General features: G+C 46.1%; 1 protein-coding gene across 23 annotated transcripts in view; it reads right to left on the reverse strand.

Moving 5' to 3' along the window:
- The window catches only part of TRAK1 (trafficking kinesin protein 1), a 178,256-nt gene that overhangs the window by 34,865 nt on the left and 118,655 nt on the right, over positions 1-24,736 (reverse strand). For 19 of the 23 annotated variants that reach the window (XM_070237939.1, XM_070237935.1, XM_023620681.2 and 16 more), the window contains 2 exons: positions 8,012-8,088; positions 1,343-1,459 (listed from right to left, as the gene is read on the reverse strand). In XM_070237939.1, the coding sequence (XP_070094040.1) occupies positions 1,343-1,459; positions 8,012-8,062 (168 nt within the window). In that variant the 5' untranslated portion in view covers positions 8,063-8,088. Of the gene's footprint in view, positions 1-1,342; positions 1,460-8,011; positions 8,089-22,356; positions 22,736-24,736 lie in introns of those variants that run through there. The other 4 variants (XM_070237928.1, XM_014731756.3, XM_070237934.1 and 1 more) reach the window with 3 other exon arrangements.

A 24,736-nucleotide genomic window follows, 5' to 3' on the forward strand; every position in this document is an offset into this window, starting at 1 on the left:
TATATCTTCCATGGAGAGGCCAATTTTATGTGCATGAGCCTTCAGCTTCAACACCTAGACCAAGGACTGAGTGATGTGCCAAAGAAGGACATATCATAGTTCTCAAATTCAAAGCTTTTTCAAGGGAAAAAAGGTATTTCCACTCCCACAGTGTAGGATGCTCTTTGTGAGAGGCAAGGAAACTCCAAGCCAGGGCCGTAACGTGGAGAAGCAGCACATGAGGACAATGGGTGACCAGTTACTGGTTCCCGGTGGCATGTCCCTCTGCTAAGAAGGGGCTCAGACAGGGGCCAGGCTGACCTGGCATGCTTTATAGCTGAGAGAAGGGGATTCAGGTCACGATGCTGGGGGCAGGAAAAGCAGAGGTCAACCTCACACAACTGTATCGACCGTATCATCTTTTCAAGAAAGCCCAGGATTAAAATTTTTCTTATATAGTGGCAATTCTATTTCATCATATTAAAACTATAATTAAATCCTGACAGCAATAGCTGGGAACAGCTTTAATGAGGGAAAGGTGTGAACACATCTTAGGGACATGAATAAGGGCCTCCCCTCTCCCTCTACGAAGGTTTCTTGATTAAAAAAATAAGGGAGAAGAAGGAAATCAAATCAAAGTCTTCAGAGTTAAAATGCACTGTTAAAAGAACAAGATGATGGGAAAGAAGCGACAAAGTGGGGCCTGGTCTACCTTTTATTCTAGCAACCCCACCGGACTCCCTGGCCTTCCTCCTCCTGTCACACCATATCCCTTCCAGAAGAATCAGTGTTGCTCCTCCGAAAACTTCAGCTCTTAAGGCGAGCCTAAAACATTCACATCCTCCCTCTCATCACTGATCTCCATCAGCTAAGATTTTTATCATGAAAATAATAGGGTTCCTATTATGAAAACAATAGGTTATTTTTTTTGTTTTGTTCTACACACACAAAATTATATTGTAACGATGAACGTGCAATTGCTGCCTTACTCTGCAGCCTGAGCTAGCCTCCGGCCTGCCCACGCTCACTCACCAAGCCCTGTTTATTGTTGTATTAGCCTGTGTGTGCTTCTGCCGAGTGCTGGTGATCTGGTCTCTTAGAGGACTGGGACGGGGCACCATGGACCTACTGAATGAGAGCTGTTCCCACTCTGAGTGACTCCATCCACACTGTTGGAAGGACAGACAGAGAACAGAAGGAGCCAGAGAAAGGCAGCTTGCCGTCTCTAGGGTGGCCCCTTTAGCACAGGCAGCTGGAGCTGCGGACTTGGGTGTGCCCTCGGGAGGGCCTTTCCGACTGGGGCCCCATTACATCATCATCTTCGATGGTGCCCAGCCCGAGTGCCTTTGCCACCAGCTCTTACCTCCTCCCTGATGTGCTCCACTTGCTCTTCCAGCAGCTCGTTCCTCTCGGTTAGTGTCTTGTTCTTCTTCAACAACGACTGGCCAATCCGAGCAGCCAATTCTAAATCCCGCTCTTTCTAAGAAGGGCAGAAGCGAGAGCAGAGAGTCAAAAGCCCATGCTTCCTGAAGGAGCCAACAGCGCTCAGTGTCAACTGAGGAAAACAAGGGCATTTAGAAATAACAAAGCAATTAATAATTCACTGTCCATTCGCCAGCATTTGATACCTGTTCAAAGAGGAGTACGCTCCGCCCACAGACGGTGCTAGAGCTATGCAGACCTTACACAACAAGAGGGAATCTTAAAATCTAATGAAAACAAGTTTCTGTTCCTACAGAAAAAACATGCTTCCGAACACATTTCTCTACCACTGCCTTTGGTGTCTGTGTCATCATTTGATAGCCTGTCTCTACCTGAGGGCTGGGCTGGATTGCGTAGCCAGGATCCACCGTGTGAAATACTCAGTAACTATTTGCTGGATAAATGAATGAATCCAGAAATTCCAAAGTGCTCTTTCAGTGAAGCCAAGAGCTGGCTCAGGGAAGCAGCCTCTTTAGCACACATCAAGCTGGAATTTATTAATTCCTTATATTTGCCTCAGATGAGACAAAAACATTTAAAGTTGTTCTGAAATACAACTGCATGCTTCTTTTACTTAACGGGAGGCTACTTAGGCTTTATTTTTAAAAAAATGTTTTCAAAATGGAGACCTAATGCATAAAATTGCCCTACTTCAGAGACAAAGACTATGTTAAGGACACAGAATTTCCTGAGTTCAGCTGATGACATCACTTGGAGCAGAGCAGTACACAGAAGAAAGTCTTCGGTGCCTATAAAGACACAGCTGCCATCACAGGAGCAAAGATGGCCCGACAGTGGAGACAGTGGGCAGACGCCATCATCAAATGCAGACTCATCGATCCCTGCCCAAGAGCCTGCTTGCCACTGTGGTTAGATTCAACTGGCTCACTTTTAGGTGAGGGTTGGCAAGGGGAGGAAAACTCTGGAAAACTAAATCATTTAAGAAGCCTATGCTAGTTATTCTGTTCACCTGGTGTAAAAAGTAGACAAACGGGAACATTTAGTTTTGAGCAAAAAAAACAACAACTGGGGAGGAATCCCAGTTTCTGATCGCCTATTAACTAACCACGCAGCCCTGGGCCAATGGCTTCCTTTACCAAGGATCCTACCCTCCAGATGAGTGTTTTCAAAAGACAGGCTATAACTGGTTAGTAGGTTGAGAAGCATTTTAGTAACGGCAATAAACATTTTGGTTTAAATGAAATTCAACAGCACAGAATTGAAAATGCCAAAGTGCATTCCATGTAATCAGAGTATTACTTCACAATTACACTTTCGATTGTCATATTTACTTATGTGAGTACTGAGTCACAACCTAAGATGCGTTTCTTATCGTGGGCACTGGTCAAAAGTTGACCTGCACCAGGTGAACCGTTCTGCTCTAAAACGGTGAGAGTTCAGGTTCCCTCATCTCTAAGGGGGTTAGGGTAGAGGGCCAGACTAGATACCCTTGAAAAAAATCTAGCTTTATGATTCACTGAGTTGTATGACAAAAAAAAAAGCATAAGCAGCTTTTCTTCCATATCCACTAAATTATTCCGTGCAATGTGGAACACCTTCCTTTGTTTGTCACAGGCCTTTCACTGAATTACGAGCAGAGCATTGGAGGTCAAAGTCTGGGAGGACTCTGGATTCAACAGTGATGTGGCTCTCTCTCTTGCACAGAGGATGGTGTCTCTCCCCTAGGTCTTCCACAGTCCTGGGATCTGTAACTGCTGTCACCACTGTCCCAGAAACCAGCTGGGTGTCACATCAAGTGAACCATAAATACCTCCAACTCATTCCCACAATTTGTGCCTCCCCATCATGCCCTCTAATGGAACAAAGCGGGGCCAGTGAGTCTGCCCAATTAACCGAGATGCTCCTCTCTACGTATTCATCCATGCCAGCTACAGTGTCTACCAAGGAGGCCTTATCACAATGGCCCTTTATCACTTCTCAGACTCAACAGTTGTGCTTATTTGGTACCTGGAGGAAAGGACCCAAAGGAATTGTGTGAGGGAACCTGCACATCTACCTCTCCAGGGGCCGACTCAGAATTAGCAGCCGGGGCCGGTGGTTTTAGCCGGCTGACAGTTCAAACTGCAAAACCACGTCCAATTCCCTTTGGAAGTGTGGTCTCCACAAAGCTCACTCAACTCTACTAAATTTCTCAACTAGAACAAGTTCTCAGACTGAATACCAACGGTGCTTGATGCTCATTGGCTCACTGCCTCACTGTTCTGTGCTGCCATCATGCATTCAAGCTGCTAAGTTCCAACCAGCACAGACACTTTATGTGCCTTAGTCACATCCTGCATGCAGATTCCACTGCACACAAATCAAGCGCAAAGTATAATAATGAAATCCGGCAGGGAGAGGCACTGCTAGAGCACTGGAAAGATGCTGGAGGCTTCCCAGGGCCCAGAAGGAATGGGAACAGCCAGGGAAGAGAAACAAGTAGGCCAGTGGAAGCCCGCACCCCTCCCATTACCCCCAAACCTCCCTTCTCCCTGCCCACCGAAGGGGAGTTCTCACGTCATCTATACCCCAAATCTAATCTCTAGAGTAACACAGGTATAACTCTCTGCTGGGGGAATAAAAAAGCACGAAGTTATAGTAAAAATATTTATGGATTGGGGCCAGCCTGGTGGCACAGTGGTTAAGTTTGCATGCTCTGCTTCAGCGGCTGGGGTTCCCAGGTTCAGATCCCAGGCATGGACCTACACATCACTCATTAAGCCATGCCGTGGTGGCACCCCACATACAAAATAGAGGAAGATTGGCACAGATGTTAGCTCAGGGCCAATCTTTCTCACCAAAAAAAAAAAAAAAAAAAATTATGGATAAAATAAAAAAATTCACCAGAAATGGTATCATAGTGTCTCTCATTTTCCTCTCTAATTTTACCAAGGCAACCAGCTGATTGGGTTTCTCTTTGAGAATTATAAGAATGAAAAAACTCCCATTTTTTACAGCTAGCCAACATATGATAAACGTTTACTTCTAAAAACAGGAAACCAGCTAGGAGATGTAGTTGGATTCAACTACAGTCAGAATAAAAAATTACAAATAAATAATTTAGGTCCTTTGAAATAAGCTACTCAAAGGACTGGTTCTTTTCCTCCCCAGCAGATGTGGCCAGTGGAGCTCCCTCCAGGTCTGCCCACTCCCTCTTTGTGGATCTGCTTGAAAAGACTGTGACTTGCCTCTCAGCCCCTTTTACCAACAGAAACCTGGTGCTGCCTGACACATCCCTGGAGATGGAGAGCAGCCTGCCTCCCACACTCAGCAGCTGACTCATCTCATTCACCCATTCTTGATAAAAAGCATGACTAAGGGGCACTTGGAATAACCCTCTTTGTAACTGGGGAGGAGGCAGCTTTGCCCAAAGGTAAATTCCGAACAGTAGCACACCAGGGTAAGCCACAGAATCCTCTTCCTCTTAAACCCAGAAGAAACTTCACGCTGGCCAAGGGCTGTGCTTTGGCATCCTGTGCAACCTCCCCAGCACCCTGCCTGCATGTGGCAGGTATGCAAACCAAAGCAAATGACGGGAGGAAATGGAACCGAAGCCAAGAAAAGCACAGCACAGTAGTGTACAACTGCCACCTGACTGGGGCAGTTCGACTGGAACCAGGAAACCTGCCTAGTTCCAAAGAAAGGCAGTGACTGAGACCTGATTCTTATCAGGACAAGGAAAAGGACGGCATATATCAAACACACGGATACCCACAGATCACTGCCATGATGAGCCACTAAAAACAAAGAAGGCACAACCAAGAGCCACCTGAAAAAACTGCCCTCCCAGTATACCTCGCAGTAACTCAATTTTTAAAAAAGACAACAGCCTATGCTTTATACACGGACACTCATGTCGGCAATTAGCTGGGGGAAATGTGAGCTATTCATAACCAGTATGTGCATAAAGGGCTGGAGTCCCAGGCTCCCTGGGAAGCGGTCCTTGCATGTCCAAGCAGGGACAGGTTTTGCCCTATGGAGGCATTGCCCAGCACTGCCAGCTCAAACTCAGCAGGAGCCAAGAACAGTGGGCAGCGTCCCATAAAAAAATTTACCTGGTTCAAAACATGTCCCACTGACAATCAACTAATCAAGTTCCCCAAAACTAAATAAACAGGGCAATAAACACTATAGCCGGAACCATCAGAGTGGCATGCATTGCACTTAAGGGCCTGGGTTGGAAAGCAGCCGTGCGATCTTGGGCGTCTGCTGTCCTCTCAGATTCAGGTCCCTTCACTGCAGAATGGGGGGAACAGTAGCATCTACTTCTAAGGGCTATCATAGAATTAATGAGATGATGCATGGACAACACAAAGCTCTCAGTGAAATTTTACCCTTAATAATAAGCACGACAACAGAGGTAGACATTTATCAAAGGCCTATCATTTCCAAGGTTAAAGGGAGAAAGAAATCATCAAACAGGGTCCCCACCTTAAAATAGCTTCTAAATGATTGAGTTGGATGAACAAACCAAACAGAACTGCAGGGTGACTCGGGGGCACAGGGGTCGGCCGGGGCACAGACTACTGGGCCGTGGTGATGCTGATGGCCTCAGAGGTCCTGGTGAGCCCTGCAGCACAACACTGAAAGCCAGGAAAAGACAGAGGTGGCCAAATGGTGCAAAAGGTGAAGGATGGGAGAGCAGGAGGAAGGTCCTCAGTGACAAGTAAGAGGAGGTTTCGGAATGGGACCAAGCGTGTGACCTTGAATGCCGCACCGCGTTCTGAGAGTCAGGGGAGGGCAAGGTGATTACAGAGGGCTTGGGACAGTGACAGCACAAGGAAGCGTAGAGCAGAAAGAAACTAAAATCTCACTGCTGAGGCTCCAGGAGCTGGATTGGTGACCTTGGAAAAAAATAAAGGTATAGATGTAGGACCCCAGAGAAGACTTGATGACCAACTGGGTATGGGGTGAAGAACGGATGCTGGAAACACTATAAGATCTAGAGAGCAGTGGCACTGTTGGGGGAAATGGACACAGCAGGAAAGAGTCCATAATAAACCATTTTCAAAAGTCGGTGGTGCCAACCAAGGTAGCCTACCAGGTGGCTAATGCCAGCCGCTAAGATGACTGCAACTGGAGCACCACCAGCAGGCCTGTGCCCTAAAATGCCTCGCTAACTGCCCTGTCACACAGCCAAAAACCTAGTGTCACTTATTTGGGGCTGAGGAGTTTGTAACTTCTCTGACATGCAGGTGGTCAAGCAGGTCTCAGCTCCTGCCCCGACTCAACTCAACCGGGTCTATCAGTGGGTGGCTGGCCTTCAGGAGAATGGGAGGGGAGTGGGCTGCAAGGCAGGTGAGCCCTCAGGAACTCAGAGGAAATTGGAAGGGTCCAGACCCTCAGAGCAGGTCTGAAAAGGCTCGATGTGTAGAAGGCAAAAACACAGGGAAAGGGAAAGACATAAACATGGGGTAAAAAGATGTCCCTCCAAAACTCTGGGTCCCACCACTCCTGCTTATCCTGTGCTTCAACCTTGTCCTACCACTGGCTGGAAATTATAACAACAGTTTCTACATCATCTACTCTTCCTGGAGAAAGAAGAAGAGTCACATGACCCAAACTCATTCTCGATTCTGGAGCAGAAACAAGGGTCTGAAAGCTAGCGCCTGTGCATTTAAGGCCTGATGGGGGGTGGGGGGATACAGTGTTTAAAGATGGGTACTTATCCAATAAACACTTACTATAACAACCTACAGTGTTCTGGTCTGTTCTAGGCGTGGGGATACACACATTATACTCATCTGTTTCTAGAGGCCTTCACAGCACCGTAATTCTCAACAGCCAAAGGCTGAGAAGAAACCGAGAAAACCACAGTCTCTTCTAAAATACCAGCAGCTCTTTTAATACTAAGCAAGTTTCCTAAGTTTTTCCTGCCAGGCTTACTTTGGTTATTTCCATGCTGACACTGTATAATAATATCCATTTAACCTGATGTAAGTAAAAAAACACATTACAAAGACACGGATAATGATGTATTTTTCCGCTATTTTGGGGATACACTCAAAATATTTTGTTAGAGGGGCCGGCCTGGTGGCATAGTGGTTAAGTTCACGTGATCTGCTTCAGCGGCCCGGGATTCATGGTTTCAGATCCTGGGTGGGACCCACACACTGCTCACCAAGCCAAGCTGTGGCGGCATCCCACATACAGAATAGAGGAAGACTGGCACAGACGTTACCTCAGCAATAATCTTCCTCAAGCAAAAAGAGGAAGATTGGCAAGAGATGTTAGCTCAGGGCCAATTTTCCTCACAAAAAACATATATATATATTTTGTTAGAATATACTTTAAGGGTTTTTTAAAATCCTAAACTGGGTATTATAGCAAGTATTTCAACGCTACCCTATTTTGTGTCATTAATATATTCCTTTTAAAGCCTAAAATACCTTGCACAAAGTTACACCTACAAGACCTGCATAGCTATCAGTTTAAAAAAAAAAAAAAGTCAGTAAATGATACCCTGAGAAGGCCCCATTTCTGAGATTCTTCACTGCTTTAATCAATATAATCAATTATGAGCGACTCTGCCTTCCCCTGAAACACTTACCTCCTCAAGAAGCCGAGTAACAGCATCTATGTCATTATATGTCTTGGTCATCTGGCCAACTCTTTCAGCACATAAAACTGCAAGAAATAAAAATGACAATGAAACAACCGATGCCACCAACCTGCCAAACAAATGACTCATCTAAAAAAGTGGCCCTAAAGTTGTGCCTGTGTATTAGGCACAAAGGGTCATTGGTTTTGCCGAATTCAACCTATACTACTCAGTACCACCTGGTTTCATTTCGCAGTTCCAGGGAAGAGCCCCAAGCTTTGAGGGGGTGACAGGGTGAAAGTGACCTCTAACCTTTGCAAAGCCTTGACACGTGTGTGCGTGTGTGTGTGTGTGCACGTGCACACTTGAGCATGCTTAGAGGTGGTGCTGAGAGCAAGGCGCTGAGAGCAAGGCGCTGGAGTAGAAGGGGTATGGCCTCATATAAACTCAGCAAACTGACATTGGCCAGCAGCACAGTCACCAATGTGTGAATTATCAGAAAGACGTACAGGATCTACGCCTCACTAACCATAGAGACCCAACCACGTGGACAATGTGGAATCCTTCAGAAAGCAGCTATGGTATAATTACTAAACAACAGTCTTAGGTGATCATTTCATAATAGCACAATGCCCCCTCCCTCCCCAAATGGCCTAAATTCTAAGGTTATGCAACCAGCTTCCATACCATGAAAACTAGGGTGATAGGTTTTTTAAATCCCCCCCAAAGAGACTACTACTACTAGTACACACACACACACACACACACAGAGTGATATTTCATTACATATATAATTTACTGTGGTCATAGAGGCTGCATGCAGGCCACTTAAAGACTGTCTTTGTTCTCCCTCCACTGGAGAAAAAGGTTGTGCCATGAAAGAAAGCTTTAGTCGGCTGAAAAACCTCAGGGTTGTTTTATTTTAAATCAATAGCAAGGAATTGACTGGCAGTTCAACACACACCAAGAAGGTAGCATGCGTTTTATTCTGTGAAAGAAAGAGTAAACGCAAGTGGATTTAAAGGCAAGGTGTAAAATTTTTTGAAACCTGCCACTTTTGCGGTAATGTCTTAGTAACTCTTTATAATGAAGATTTTAGAAAATAATTCTTTAAGAGTCGAAGACTTGGTTCAGCTTTCACAATGACCCACTTTCAGTAACAGCTCACACAAGGCATTTGGGAACTGAAGTGCATTATTAAGCCAAACTCAGCAGCATTGCTAATGACAGACTGCAACTGGCATCCAATAGGTCTCTAAATATTTTATCAAATGCAAGCAGAGATCATCCTAGCGAGTGAGCTCAGAGAAATCTGATCTGCTGGAATGATTTTCTAGCTTCAGGAGGAGACCTGAAATCTGGTTCCAAATCTGCAGGCCTACCAACACCGAGCCCTGGGAGCCAGGGGAGGGGGCTCCCCTTCGGGCCTCTCCTCCACCCAGCACTTTAGGGCAGGAACCCACCTGCCTGCTGGAGGGCCGTGCACGGCCTCAGGCACCTTCCTTCCCTTCTCCTCCAACAGAGCTGCGGGGCGGGAAAGGACAGGGAGATTTAGGGTTGCTTTAAACCAGAATTTAATTTGATGGAGATGGAGTCTAGCTCAAATTGCTCTAAATAGTTCATCAGCTCGAGGTCACTGAAATCCCTAAGTGAGGATTCCTATGCCACAGACAGGCATTCGTTTTTCCAGGCTGCACGGCAGGGGGTGTTTTGCAACAGTGTAGATAAAGACCCTGGAGCCGCCAGCCAGCCGCCTGGAGGCAAGCGTCAGCAGGCCCATTTCATCAAGCAGAAACGGCTGCGTTACAAAAGGCCTCTGTGTTGAAACCTGTATTGTGACTGGAGGGCCGGCCCCTGCCCGCCTTGCTCTCAAAGGACCAAGTCCTCTGCTGTCCTGGAATAAAAGAAAACTGGGCTACATTTTAACTAATCTGGCTCAATGTCACTCTAACATAAGAGAACAAGATTCGGAGCTCCTTGTTTCTCCGGAATTATATTAATCAGAAATTATACTTAAATTTTTTAAGCTAAGTTTTTGAAGTGAGATGATTGTTGTTAATCATGTGTAATCACAAGCAGATGTAAGAAATAATACAGAGATCCCTTCTACCCTTTACCTAGTTCTCCTAGTGGTAACATTTTGTAAAATTATATCACAACCAGGGTACTGATACTGATACAACTCACGAATCTTACTCAATTTCCCTAGTTTTACTCATACTCATGTGTGTGTGCATGTGTGTGTGCACATGTGAATATTAAGCTTTATACAATTTCACCACCTATGCAGCTTCGTGTGTTTACCACCACAAGGATGCCTGGTGTTGCCCTTTTATAAAGTTAATTTTAAAAAGCTTTAACATACTTTGACAAACGAACCAAATAAAACGTACCCTTGGGCCAGCGGTTTTCGCCAGCATTAAGCAGTCAGGCACATGTTGTCAGGGCGCACACAGTGTCAGGAGGCAAGGTGTGCCCTTTCACGTGCAACTGGGGTGCAGAGGGATGCAGGGACCCCTGGAAGTCCTGAGGCCTTTGACGGAGCCCAGCTACAGAAGTCAGAAGCACAGCTGAAAAACTGCTGTGGACCGAGCCATGGAGGTATGGGCATTATCACAATGGGTGTGTGTGTGGGAGGGGGGTGCAGATTTATGACTCAGAAAAAAATTAGGATAGCCATGAAAATATTGGCATTTGGATGGAATTACAAATTTTAACTTTTTGTGTGTGCCTAAAAAATTTTTTTTGTAGTGACTGTGCACTGATGGGAAAAAAATCAGTTAAAATATCTTTCAGAAAATATATAGTAGGCTACAACACATGGTCCTGAGATCCTCCCTGAGGCCACTTTGAAGAGAAATTAGTAGCAGCAGATCTGCACTGAGCATACTTCCTACAGCCAGGCCTTGTTCACAGCCCTCTCTATGGATTATCTCATTTAATCCTCGGAGCAATAAGTACTACAACGTACACACTTACTTACATTAACCCTATTTTACAAATGGGAAATGGAGGCCCAGAGAGATTATGTAACTTGCCCAATGTCACAGCTAGCAGATGGCATATTTCAAAATAAGAAGAGATTCCCAGCAGGAGCAGCAGTTAACATTTATGGAGTTCCTGCTACGTCTGGGATTTAATATGCTTTCTCTTTAATCCTCACAACAGCCCTGCAAGGCAAGCGTTGTTATGATGAGTACTCCATAGATGAGAAAACTGAGGCTCAGAGAAGTTAAAGACCCGACCGAGGTTGCAGCTAATGAGGCTGCATGGCAGGGACTGAACCTAGGCTCCTGTACTAAACTAGGGAGCCACAAGGGTGCAAGGGCAAGGCTGAGGCCGGCACAAATCAACAAGGTTTAGGAAGCATAAACAGAGCAACACGTATCTGTGATGCAGGGGAAAGAAAGACCCTGACCCTGGGGCTCTGGGGCTTAGGTTTTCATAGGAGACTCAACCAAGGCCATGAGGCCCTGGGCAAGCCCTGTACTTGTGTGTCTTGCGTTTCTTCTTCCAAGAAATGAGGGGGCATGGGTGATACCAAAGAGGGTGGGAAAATAACAAAGGATACCTTTAAACAGAAAGACACATACAGGCTGCACTTTTCAAGCACCAACTACCCAATCTACAATAAACCGTGGTCATTTCTCTCTATGGGAACAGTATCCCAAATGCAGGTTCCACTTCTGACCAAGGGAGTTCTACCTAACAAATCCAGTTCCACCCAAACAGGTATGTCCCCTCCCAAAAAAAAAACACAAAGAACAGCCGTTAACCTCTACAATAACTTAATAAGAGAAAACTAGGTCCAAGTCCTAGAAAAAGCAGTATAACACACCTATGGTAGCAAAGCAGACATACAGTACACACGGCAAACGCCCAGCAGTATCACACCCACATTAAACAATGTTCATTCTTGTGCACCAGGCTCTGTGCTGAACAGGACAGGAGACCTGCCCTCCTAGGGGCACAGAAAACAGGCAGCCCATGTGCCCTGTCAGGGCAACCCTGGACAGGGGTCCCTTGAAGGACTTTGGACTTTTACCGTGGGATTGGGGGAAGCCACTGGAGGGTTTTCAAAGGGGCAGTGTTTTCTGGCTACAGTGCAGAGAAGTGCAGGGGAGGGGGTCAAGGCCGATGATTAATCCAAGGAAATCCTGGGTGGCAGGGGGGAAGGAGGGGACTGGTCTCTTTTCTTGAGAGAGTTTAGAGATCAGACTGGGTGAGAGGCAAATCAAAAGGTATAGGATCTGGGTAGCTCACTAGGACAAAGGGACAAGAGCACTCAATTTCCTGGGCCTGGTGTCCCCCTGTGGGACAGGCTCATGAGACAGAAGGTCAGAAGCAAGAGGGGACTGACCCAGTGCAATCATTGGCATCGGGACAGCTGCTGAGATCACAGTGGAATAGCGGTCCAAAACCCTCAGCAGCAGGAGGCCCACCTGCAGGAATGCCCTCCTCGGAGCGGGAGGTACTAAATCGTGGTTTGGAAGAATCCACTTGGAGACGTGAAGAGAATGAAGTAATTGAGTGCTTATTCTTTGGGACGGCAGGTGGGATCATGAAGCCAAATTTGAATGAGTGGCCCTAGGCTGCCTGACCAGGGAGAGAGAGACCTATGATTGGCTGTCCCAGCTAACGGGCGGGGGCGGGGGGGGGGGGGTTGGGAGGGGGAGAGGACAACACACCCAGGGTTTTGACAGGACCATATCAGAGGGGGCATCTGATTGAGCCCTCAGGCAGGGGCGGGAGAAGTGGGCCAGGGCTGCTGCCCGAGTTCAGGTAGTGGTGGCAGCTGGAGCGGGAAAGTCAGAGGCGGAACCCATGGGCCTGCCTGGATGGGTGGAGGGTGAGGGGGTTCCAGCACAGACCCTGCTCTCCCTAGGAACCTGTGTCTTCTCCTCACATTCACAGCCTGGGTAAGGCTCCTGTGACATTTTGGCCCTGCCAGTCTTCTCCAAGAAACCATGGTTAGCAGACCTCACTTCTCATTCATGTACTACAATTTGGTGGAAAGATTCTCATAAAGTTGTTAGAACTAGCTCTCGTAACTGCTTAATTTTGATAACATTTCTCCCATGTCAGTTTTACATATCTTTGAAGCACATGAATAAGTATTTCACACACACATGTATATACATAAACGTATATATAAAAATATATGCATATATAAATGTGTGTGTATATATATAGAAATAAATATCCCAAACCCTCAAAAGGACACTGTTTCCTTATAACTCAAAGATCAAGTAGCCAATATCCAGGAATAGCGAGCAGATATTCATGACTGCCGGGTATATATCCACTTTTGGGGTGTTTTGGCTAAGCGTTCTACCTTACTTACAGGTCATTCCTTTAATTAATTAGAACGTTGTTTTTTTTTAACATTTTTTAGAACCTACTCTCCAGTCCTCCATCCCCAGTAATTTCTCCTATCTTCTGTACTTAGCATCAGTTTTTTTAAAGTAAATTCTATTTTTTATAATTTGTATTTCAAAACTATAGGCGTAGTGAATCAACTTTCAAAATAGACACATACGCCCCAGAAATTCTGATATGCCTGGCCAAGATAGAACCTGGTCTTAGGTGTCAGAGAAAAGAATGGTCCACAAACCAGTGGATTATCCCTCTCACTTTGACCAGTAGTAGCTGTTGTCAGTTGAAAAAACATCCCTACATGTGGTCCTGATCCTTCAGGAAGTAAACCTAATAAATGCTGTCTGCCCTATTCACAGAGGCAAGGGGTGGAAGGGGCAGAACCTGAAAGCCACAGCTAAAAGCTTCCCATAAATTCTAAATGAGTCACCACTGATGCTAAGTCTCCAGGCATTACGAAACAGATGTCCTTTAAAGCTTTGTCTACATGCTTTTGAATTTAATTGGTCTATGCTCTGCTTAGAAACCCCCACCAGCTCTGCCACTGCCTACAAGCAGCGGCCTCAACACATAAAATACACAGCCACCATCCTTACCTGACCCCAGCCTCCGTTTCTCACCTCCTCACCTGCTACCCGTGCCCATTCTCCACCAGAGCTTGACCAGACCCAACAATGCCACGCTCAGATACCTGGCCTGACCCGTGTGTGCCTAATATTTCCTTCTGTAGGGACTGTCTTTCTCCCACTTCTCCATCTGGGGAGTTTCTGCTCCTCCCCATGGCCCAGCAGAAGGATGGCGCCTCCATGGAGCTGACACTATCCAAGTCTCAGCTTTTCTGTCCACTGCTGTAAAAACTGCCTTTTATGGTCAGCTTTCCCCTGGAAGACACCTAGCAGACATCAAGACTGGGCTGATTTGGCAAAGCACTTTTGATGAGGGGGACATCGTTAAATAGCTGTTTTGACCCCTGCACGGCAGCAACTTCCACTTATCTTGGCCAGACACAGTGCTGGTGGGTTAGACACACGTGTCCCCATACTTTATAGAAGGGAAACTCAGGCTCTGAGAAGTTGGATGAATTGCCTAAGTTAACAGAGACTTTAAAAGTCTCCTAGGTATCTGCCCAAGAGAAATAAAAATATGTGTCCACCCAAAACTTGCACACAAATATTTACAACAGCATTACTCATTATGGCAGAAAGCGGAAACCACCCAAACGACTCTCAACTGGCGAATGAATAAACAAAATGTGGTGTGTACATACAACGGAATGTGTGTTATACAGCCATGAAAAGGAATGAAGGTTTGAGAAACGCTCCAACATGGATGAACCTTAAACACCTTACGCTCAGAAGAAGCCAGATACAAAAGACGACATATTGCATGATTCCATCCGTATAAAGTATCCAGTACAGCCGAATCAGAGAGACAGGAGCAGATGCTGAGTGTACGTGGGAATGGGACTTTGTAAAGAAGCATGAGGGGTCTCGTGGCGGGGAGACGATACAAACATTCTAAAACTGAATTGCGGTGATGGTTGCACAACCGAATTTACTAAAAATCATCAAACTGTCTACTTAAAATGGGTGAATTTTACAGTATGTAAGTTATACCTTAATATTTTAAGTTACCAAACAACATGCAAACAAGCATCCTTGAAGTACAGACACGCTATTCCAACTATTTCCCCATTACATGACGACGTAAAGACAAGCGTTCATTACCTCAGCCCCTGATGGAGCCTTCCTCAGACCACAATGGTGCTCTCAGACAGCAAAACTGCTTAAGAGCAAATCACCCATTTAAAAACCAGCACTGATAAAAGCACATAGCCATACTCGTCTACCCCACGTGGACTAGATTATTTTTAATTAGATCGCTGTCATCAAAATTTGCTCAGATGGCAGAAGAATTTTGTGATACATCCATGAGAGAGCCAAGAGCCAATTCTCCCCAGCTTTTGGGAAGAGTTTGACTTTGAACTCTTCCTAGGCATGACCCTTCTACCAATTTACAGCCACTTGTTGGAGGTCCAGCCAAGTCCCTCGCTTAGCTGTTGTCCTTCAATATCTATCTTAAAAACACTTAAACTTGGCCCAACAGCCCAAGTGAATAAACTACTAAGACCCATAAGACACACATTATTTGGCTTAAGAAACAAACAAAACATAACTATTTTGATGTAATCCTTGAAGTGGGTGCAACAGTAGGATGCGGGCCCACCAAAACTTGCTACAGGCACAACAAACCTAATTCTTACAAATGTCCCACGTCCCTTCCTACATGGGTTGTGTAAGTCACATGAAGGCGACTCACTCTTATTTTGGGCCCAACGCATGGTTGATACTAAAAAAGAAATGGAAGATTTTGTTTTACTCCTGGACCAATCTTTGCAAAGACAGACTCATTTCTAAGCAACAACCCATAGAGGAATGAAAACATAAAAGCCCTGGTGTATATCTTATCAAGCAAGATAAGCAAATGTCCTGGAGAGTCACCTTCTACCTCTACCCCCCAGCTGCCTAGGGGAAAAAAAAAGGAAGCCGTCTGGAAAGGGCAATCTCAAAGTCCAATGTGACCAAGAGATGATAAGGCAGGAAGCTGAAGAAATTAACAAGAAAGGCACCAGCTAACAAACAGCTGTGGTCTTAAGCCAGAAGCAAAGGGCACACTGCGCCTATCACCCCTTTCAGGTGAAAGGTGCTGGTTTATCACAGTCGCCTCTGGGATGGCGCAGTGGGAGGGCCAGCCCACTAGAACAGCAGTCTGTTCCATTATCAGCATCTGCGTGGTCCCTGGTCTGTGCATTGGGAGGTGGGAGAGAGGGGTCACATGCCAAGAGCAGAGACCTGACACCAACGCTCCGGCTCCATTTTACTGCTCATCAGCATCACTAACTGAAATCTTAGTGGGACTATTCTACTGACTCACCTTCCCTTGCCAAGGGAGGCTGAGAGCAGGGCACCAAAGCCAGTTACTGAAAAGGCAGGGAAGAAGAAATGAAATGACTACTGAGTATCTACAACATGCCAACTGCTACCCTGGGCATTTTACAAATATTATTTCACTTAAAACCCAGAATAACCCCAGGACACAAATATGAACCCCATTTAAAACACTAGACAGGGCGAGAGGCCAAGTGACTCTTAGACCGTGTCCAAGGTCATGCAGGCAGGATATAACCATGGACTTGAACCTGCTCTGCTGGACGCCATAATCATCCACCCTGCCCTAGAATGAAACACTCAGGGTTGATCTATGGTGGCCCTTCATCACCAGGACAGTTAATGAGGGCCTGCTCAGTGGTAACTAAACGGCTCCCTGCAACTGCTCTCCATGTACCCGGCACTCTGCTAAGTGCTGGAAGTCTGTCACCTCCTTCAGTGTTTACATCCATCCCATGAGGAAAGTATTACTATTGTCCACATTTTAGACACGAAGAAATTGCCCAGGGTCACAGAGCTGTTATGGGAGGGTCTGGTCTCTTTAACACTCAAGTTGGCACTCTTACCCACTATTGCTGAGTAAGTAATTGAATTCTACTCTCAAGGAATTCTTGGCCTAGTTGAAAAGGTAAGATACATGCATAAATCAGCATAATACAGAGGAAGAAGCAGCAAGTGCCAGGTGAGAGATGCTGTTGGGAGTCCAGACACATGAAGGCTGGGGATGGCAGGGGGTCAGGGGACAGGTGCCAGAAGTGGGCAGAGCAGCAAGGGGACCCCAAAATACACAGACCATGGGTGAGCTTTGCCCATGGCCAGCCCTGGGGTGACACTGGTACCTGCACCCCAGAAAGAGAATCACCCTGAGCAACTGACATCACTGGAGGCCTGCAAACCCCAGGCTAGAGACCAAGGTAATGAAAACCGAGAGCAAGGAGACCCTTGTAACAGTGCTGAACAACTCTGAGGTCAGTACTGATAAGCTGGGTCAGCTCTTTCCTCATCCATGCCACTATGGGAGACAGTCCTACACATCACCCTTGTGTGCTGCTGGCCATATTGTGTCAACACAGACATCAGGGCTCGGTCCCATGGCTACTTCCCTGGGGCGGAGGTTCCCAATCCACAGCAGCCTGAGGCATCACAACCACCTCCAGGACTTAGCGCATCTGGATCCAGCCATTCTCCACGCATCCCAGCCCTCTACCTGCAGCCCGGATTTCCCTCTCAAACTGGAGGAACGTGCTCTATTTGTGCTGCTTCTCATGCTTGCCTTGAAACCAACTGGAGAACGTGGTTGGCCCAGCAGAGCACAGCTGTGGACAGAGACATGCGAGGCTGGCCTGGGGCACTCCAGCAGGCTCCAGATTCCCAATGCCAACTGGAGTATTTTTTCATTTCTGCTTTTCCAGATAATTTCCAGTTAGTGCTCCAACACCTGAAAACTGCCCTTTGTGCAAAAGATTAATGCTGTCACTTACATACTGGCTGTCGGCAGCCACCTCCCAGGACAGGAGGCACGCTCTCCTGCAGCCTGTGGGCTCAGAAAACCTAAACCTGCTAGGAGAGCCCCCGGTCAACCCCAGACCATTCCACATGCTCTTTTCAAATCGTGCCACCTGAGAGCAATCCTGCATAACACCTGCCAGGAACTGAGTGAGTATCTTGCAGTTAGGTAGCAGCCTCAGAAGTGTCCAGGTGAGAAAAAATACAAACTCAGCCTTCTTTAGCATTTCCTTGAGAAAGCGGTGGGAACCTGCCACACAATGAACCACAAGAAACAGACAACAAAACTTCACTCTTCATCAGCATTTCCTGGTGCCAGCACTGCTGCTCGGGCGCAGAAGGGACATGACTTACGACTTCACGCGCAGCAGCTCTGCAATTTCCCCCCACTTGGTCTCACCCTGAGCAGAGGGGCCTGGGGAAAGCAAGCAAGAACTCCTCCAAGGACGCCAGGCAGCACGAACTGCTCAAAATCAACTCCATTTCCACACTGTGCACATCTTCAGTGACCAGAAGACACAGAGCACGGAAACATACTTTCTCTCTCTCAGGACATTAAGCTACGTGATCCCAGCAAGCTCTTTCTCCTGGGTGCCCGGTCTCCCTGGGAGCACCTACCCCTGGGTTATGAGGATTAAATGAGATAATTCGAGGGAAGGGCCTAGGAGTCTATTAGCTTAGAGCCTGGGAGTGGCCAAAGGCAGACCCCGAGGCAGGATGAGGGGCCCTGCTCCATGCTTACAGCTGCAGGACTCTGGACAGGGACAACCTATCTGAGCCTCAGCGGCTTTGACTACAACTGGGAAGAGCATTTATTTCAAAGGCTGTTTTGAAGATTAAATGGGTGACATAAGAAAGTGCCTGTCACCCCAACAAGGTGACCGGGAGAGAACAACAAATGTCTCTGGCATGTGTCAGAGCAACCCCAATGCTAATTTTGTCCTTCAGTTTTCAACCAAAAGCACCTCTCTTAGACCAGTTAACAGTGTAGAAAACCACCTAAACCACCTGGATAAATAAATCCAGGGAACACGGTTATGTCCACACCTTGCACATATCTTTTCACTATTCACAGAGCACTTCTCTTCCACACATGGGGCTTTCTTCCCACTAATGCAAGACAAGGGTGGTGTGACAGTGTCAGAGAAAAACGAGGTCCTGCCCAGCAAACAGCTTGTTCTGGGACATAGGACAGGTTTCCAGCAAAACTAGCCACCGAAACCAAACCTCTGTCTTTCTGATGGATGCCACAAGGCTTCCTTCAGGCAGGTGTAAACCTTGTGAACTTTATTTTACAAAGAAAACTAAGCATGTTGGCAATAAAGGATCTTGCTTTTGAGGTTACTGTCCTGAAAATATCATTAACACTTCACCTATAGGACACCTAAAAATACTTTATTGGAGAAAGGAGGGAAATTGGATGGAACAAAGAAGAGAGAAGGAAGAAAACGTAACAGTCTGTCTTGGGTAAATACAGAGCAGGGTCTCCCCCACCGAATGGGATGACAAGGTAGAGACCCTGGTATCTAGATGTGGACCAGGGTAGGAGAAACGTGCAATGGAATGAGCCAGAGGGCACGTGAAAACCCAGACTGCTGGGCCCCACCCCAGAGAATCTGATCCAGCAGGTCTGGAGCGGGGCCCAAAAACGTGCCTTTCAAATATGTTCCAGGGTGCTGCTGGTGCTGCTGGATGGGACACCACTTTAAGAACTGCCAGCATAGTGGTTTAAGAGGAGACAGCCCTTGAGCTGGTCTATGTTGGCCTAAAACCACTTCCTAGGGGCTGGTCCAGTGGCACAGTAGTTAAGTTGGCATGTTCTGCTTCTCGGCGGCCTGGGGTTCACCGGTTTGGATCCTGGGTGCAGACATGGCACCGCTTGGCATGCCATGCTGTGGTAGGTGTCCCACGTATAAAGTAGAGGAAGATGGGCATGGATGTTAGCTCAGGGCCAGTCTTTCTCAGCAAAAAGAGGAGGATTGGCAGTAGTTAGCTCAGGGCTAATCTTCCTCAAAAAAAAAAAAAAAAAACAAAAACACTTCGTAGCCGTGACTTTAGACCAGTTGTTTAACTTGTTTTCTCTTACAAAGCTATGAAATGAAAATTATAATGGTCCTTAAACCTATATGATTGTTTGAAGGATTAAATGCACAAATCCACATAAAGTACTCAGAATGGTGCCTGGCATATAGTAAGTACACAATAAACAAAGCTATCATTATCATCATCATCATCACCATCACCATCATCTGGCTCTCAGTTTTTTTAAAAAGTTAAAAACATATAGATATATAGATACGTGAAACATATATATGAAACACATGCAATACAAATTTTTTTTTCTTCTCTTGATTAGGATAAATGACACTGCTACAGAACCTTGTAAAGCCTTTAATGTAGAATCATACGGTTCAATGACTGGTTTTTAAAATCATCTTACTACACTGCAAGGCAGCAGTTGACCTCATACTCTAACGTGCCCAGGAAGCCCCTAAAGCTCTTGTTCAAATGTAGGTTCTGACTCAGTGGGTCTGGGGTGGGGCCTGAGAGTCTGCATTTCTAATAGGCTCCCAGGTGATGGGGGACACAAGCTGATCCAGTGAAATCTGGGCTGGCGCTTGCTCTGCAAGAGAAGATGGATGCCTTTCTCTTGAGCACTTCCAGGAACCCAACAAATTCGCAGCCCCCGTCGGCCTGCCACTCCTTTCTCCTTCCACCTCCACCATCTCCTTTGCAAAAGGGCCAGGCGGCGCACCAGGCCTCAGCACTGAGCCCCCTTGCTCTCTTCTGGCCGTTCCCACTGTTTCCCCCCTTTTTCCAATTAAATACTTTTAACTATCCAGTAAGTGAAGTGTTAATATTTTCAGGACGGTAACCTCAAAAGAAAAACACTTTCAGCCTATGGGCACCTCTAAATAATTTTAAAAATAAAAGTTATGCTGAGACATGAAAATAGACCATCGCAGAGAATTTTAAAAAGGCATTCTGATTGTTTTTACTCCAGACCTAAAAAACATCCATGCAGTCACTGTTTAAACAACCTGTTTCAGCCCAAAAATCTCTTTCTCTGGGCTGTGGGTGAAAGTCCTAGAAGCCTGGAGGGATTCAGAACACAGCTCCTCAACACGTGCTGCTTTGCATGTGAAATATTTTGAGCTAAAGGCAACCAGGACCTGCAGGCTCAAGGAACTTTTACCTTTCCCTTAAAGAATTTAAATTGGGGGCCTTGCCCATAATAAGAGTTACTACCAGAAATAAGTTTTTATGAGATATCTGTTTGACAGGTCAAACCTCTAATTAGTGAACATCTCCTCTTAATTGTCCCGTGAATTACCCTTCTCCCCTCTGAAGTCCCAGGCCCATGTCCTATTACTTGGCTCAAGATGGCATAAATTCCTCCCTTTACCTTTCTGTCTCTGACCCTCTCACATATGTGCAGTTTCTGTACATACGAAATTAATTAAACTTGATTTTATCCCATTAATCTGCCTCATGTCACTTTAATTCTTAGACCAGCCAGAAGAACCTAGGCGGTAGAGGAAAATTTCCTCCTCCTCTACAAGCCCAACTAGGCAACTCACACCCAGCATCTGGGCATATCTTTATTCAACACACTCCCTCTTCTCCAAAAGCAGCATCGCTCTGATAGACCCGGTGGTGGATTCCGAGGCAATTTCACTGTCAGCTCTTGTACTTTTCTATCTGAAATATTTCTAAGCTAAAAAAAAAAATCCCCGGGGCTGGCCCCGTGGCCGAGTGGTTAAGTTCATGCACTCCGCTTTGGCAGCCCAGGGTTTCGCAGCTTTGGATCCTGGGCACCGACATGGCACCGCTCATCAAGCCACGCTGAGGCAGTATCCTGCATACCACTAGAAGGACCCACAACTAAAAAAATATATATATACAACTATGTATCGGGGGGCTTTGGGGGGAAAAAGGAAAAATAAATCTTAAAAAAAAAAATCCCTATTTCAAATCAGTGATTACTAAGTTTTTTTAAAATAAACAATGCCAGCACAAAAACATGCTTTATTTAATAACGACTCCATCTCCAGTCCATTAACTTACCAAGTCACAAGACAAAAACTGAAATTCTTAAAACAGAGTCTGGAATGCCACAAACAAACAGCAGACAACCACTGATATTTTCAACAACAGGCATGGATTTCAATGACCTTAGTTAAGCAACAGAAGCCAGGCAAAATAATGTACGCTGTTTAACTCCACTTACACAGATCAAAAGTGGGCAAAACAGATTTAAGGTGAAAGCAGTCAGAACGATGTTCTCCCTGGAGGGAAGTGTAAATGAGAGAGGGGCGCAAGGGGACTCCTAGGATGCTGGAAATGCTGCTTCTCCTGGGGGCTTTACGGGAGTGTCATTAAGACATTCACCACATAAGATCTGTGTACTTGACGTTATATCTGAATAAGAAAATCAAAGAATGCTGTGAGATCACTAAAACAGCCAGTCCATTTAGACACTAACAAGGAAACGATCAGATTTGAGCAAAGTGCAGCATTTACCCTCTTCCAAGAGGTCCAGGACTTCATGCTCGTGACGAACTGGCTTCCTCTCTTCATTCTGGCTGTCGTACTCAAAACATTCTTCTTCCCCTTCCACATCTCTGAGGGACATTGCTGAAGTCACCCCAAAGCCAAAACATGGCCCTAAGGGGCTGTCCTTGGGGGAGCTCCTGGCTGCCTGCCCGGAGGAGCCATTGGGACCCGGGCCCCCGGGCCACACGCTGGGCCCTGGCTAGGGCCCTGGACATGCCCCGGCTCCGCTGGAGTGAAGGGTGCGCACAGGGCCACTGGCCCAGCCATCACCCAGGACAGACCCGGAAGGGGGTGGCTCCCACAAGCTGGGAGGAGGGGCGGGGTGGGGAGAAGCATCTGTAGGAATAGGAATGCCCTGCCCCACCCTGGGGTGACGCTGCCAGGTGCTGTTGATTCAGAGGGAAGGCGGACAGGCAGGTGCAGGACCTCAGGCAAGCTCTCTGCCTCCAGATTCTTCTCTCCACTTTTCCTCCCCCCAGAAGCAATGAGGAATGGTAGCTTCCTGGAAGTTTCATAGCAACTGCATGGGGCAACACCAGCCAAGTCTTAAGCAGGTATACCTGCCTGAAGGTGGGGCCCTAGTGGAGAAGCTGCCCTGGTAAATGATTGCCCAACACCCTTAGATGAGAGAGTTCCTGAGGGCATGCTTCAGAAGCTGAGACAGACCTGCCTCTGACAACAGCCTGACAGCGCTGAATGGGGAAAGAAGTGAACATTCTGATTTCTAGCAAAAGGAGAAAAAATTGCAATAGTCATTACTTGCATGAGGCTTAATTCTTCCTAGTCTTTCTTTGGTAATAATATATTGCATCTACTCCTTTTTAAACCTCATTTTATAAATCTCACTCTTACCCTAAGTCTGTGTATTCACAGCCAAATTTATAAAGATCTCTTCTAATCACTAGGATAAGGGGGGGGGGGAATCTATAGCCTAATTGGCTGTAACGCTACCTGGAAAAAGAACCCACAGTTTAACTGCACATCTCGACACCAACTCCTCTGTACTATTCGATTTTGTCTGTAATGGTGAAAGTGGAAAGTTCTTCCATCAAACCCACTGAAAGGTGGCCAGGAGCGATGGCGTCTCAGAGAATCGCAGCACATTCTGCAATTTCTGCGCTTCAGCCACCTCCCAGCTACACTGCAGCAGCTCTCCCTGCTCCTACAAGCTACACCAGGGGATCTCTTTCACCTCTCTGCCAATTTACCTCCCTCAGGTAACCACGAGCAAGGCTTTTAGCAGAGGCAAGATCATCCTGAAGGACTGTCTGCACAAGTGCAGGGCCTGGGTCTCATCCATCCCTGAATCCTTAGGGCTGAGGATCCTGCTCAGGCAGCTGCAAACGTCTGCTCAATTGAATCGCTAACTCCATAAAGACAAATATAAGACCATATACGACTGTCTCTAAATACAAAAACAGAATATGATAAAGATTTCATTAAAAAGTTAAAACCTAGAGACATATGCATTGTCTGGTTAGATTTTTGGAACCTGAAAATGACTGTTAAGTTTTACAACGTTAAAGATGTGTTCTTTGTAAAAAGGAGGTTTAGTAGAAATTCAGTGCAGGGAGTTCAAAATCACATTTTGAAAATCTTCATAAGCTTTAGATACAATGTTTATAAAGACACATAGGCAGAAAAAAAATCTTTCTTTAATCTCAATAAATATTATCGCACTGGGCTTGGTAATTCAATTCAAATGACGGTGAGTCTGAGGCCCTGGGAAGAGAGGGAGGGAGAATCTCCACCTGGTACATTATTCATTCAGCAAGTGTCAGATTGACTATGAGGCATGCAGGATGCTGTGCTGGGCCATAGTGTATATAAACGAAAACAAAAGCTGATTTCATATATTTTAAGTGATTTTACTCATAACCAAGTTGGTTATACTAATCTTTTAACTCAAATCTAAGCAACCCTTAACAAATGATGTCCAAGTCTCTCTACATTATATAATAAAAATTTTAAAATATATACATAAAATAAACACCTAGGACATGGCATTTGGAACACAAGACCACTACCCCAGCCTCTTCATATCACTGCATTTCTCTGAATTTGGTCATTCTTCAGGATATTCCCTACCCACCCCCCAAAGATCTCCACATTCCTCCCCTCCCCCTGTCCGTGGGGATGTGAGGGAATTCTCAAATCTCATGCGCAACTGCATTCACTTCAAGGTTAAAGGTAGAGATGGGCCAAACAGCATCTTCTCTGATAGAGCAGTTTTTCCAAAAACCAAAGGAAAAGACAACCCTAAAGACCAGCAAGAAGCCCCGGGAATTCCTGTGACGACAGAGAGACCTGACTCGAGTCCTGGACCGCCAGACATCGACACGCAGTG

The sequence above is a fragment of the Equus caballus genome, chromosome 16, assembly GCF_041296265.1.
Source record: "Equus caballus isolate H_3958 breed thoroughbred chromosome 16, TB-T2T, whole genome shotgun sequence".
NCBI classification, from domain to species: domain Eukaryota; kingdom Metazoa; phylum Chordata; class Mammalia; order Perissodactyla; family Equidae; genus Equus; species Equus caballus.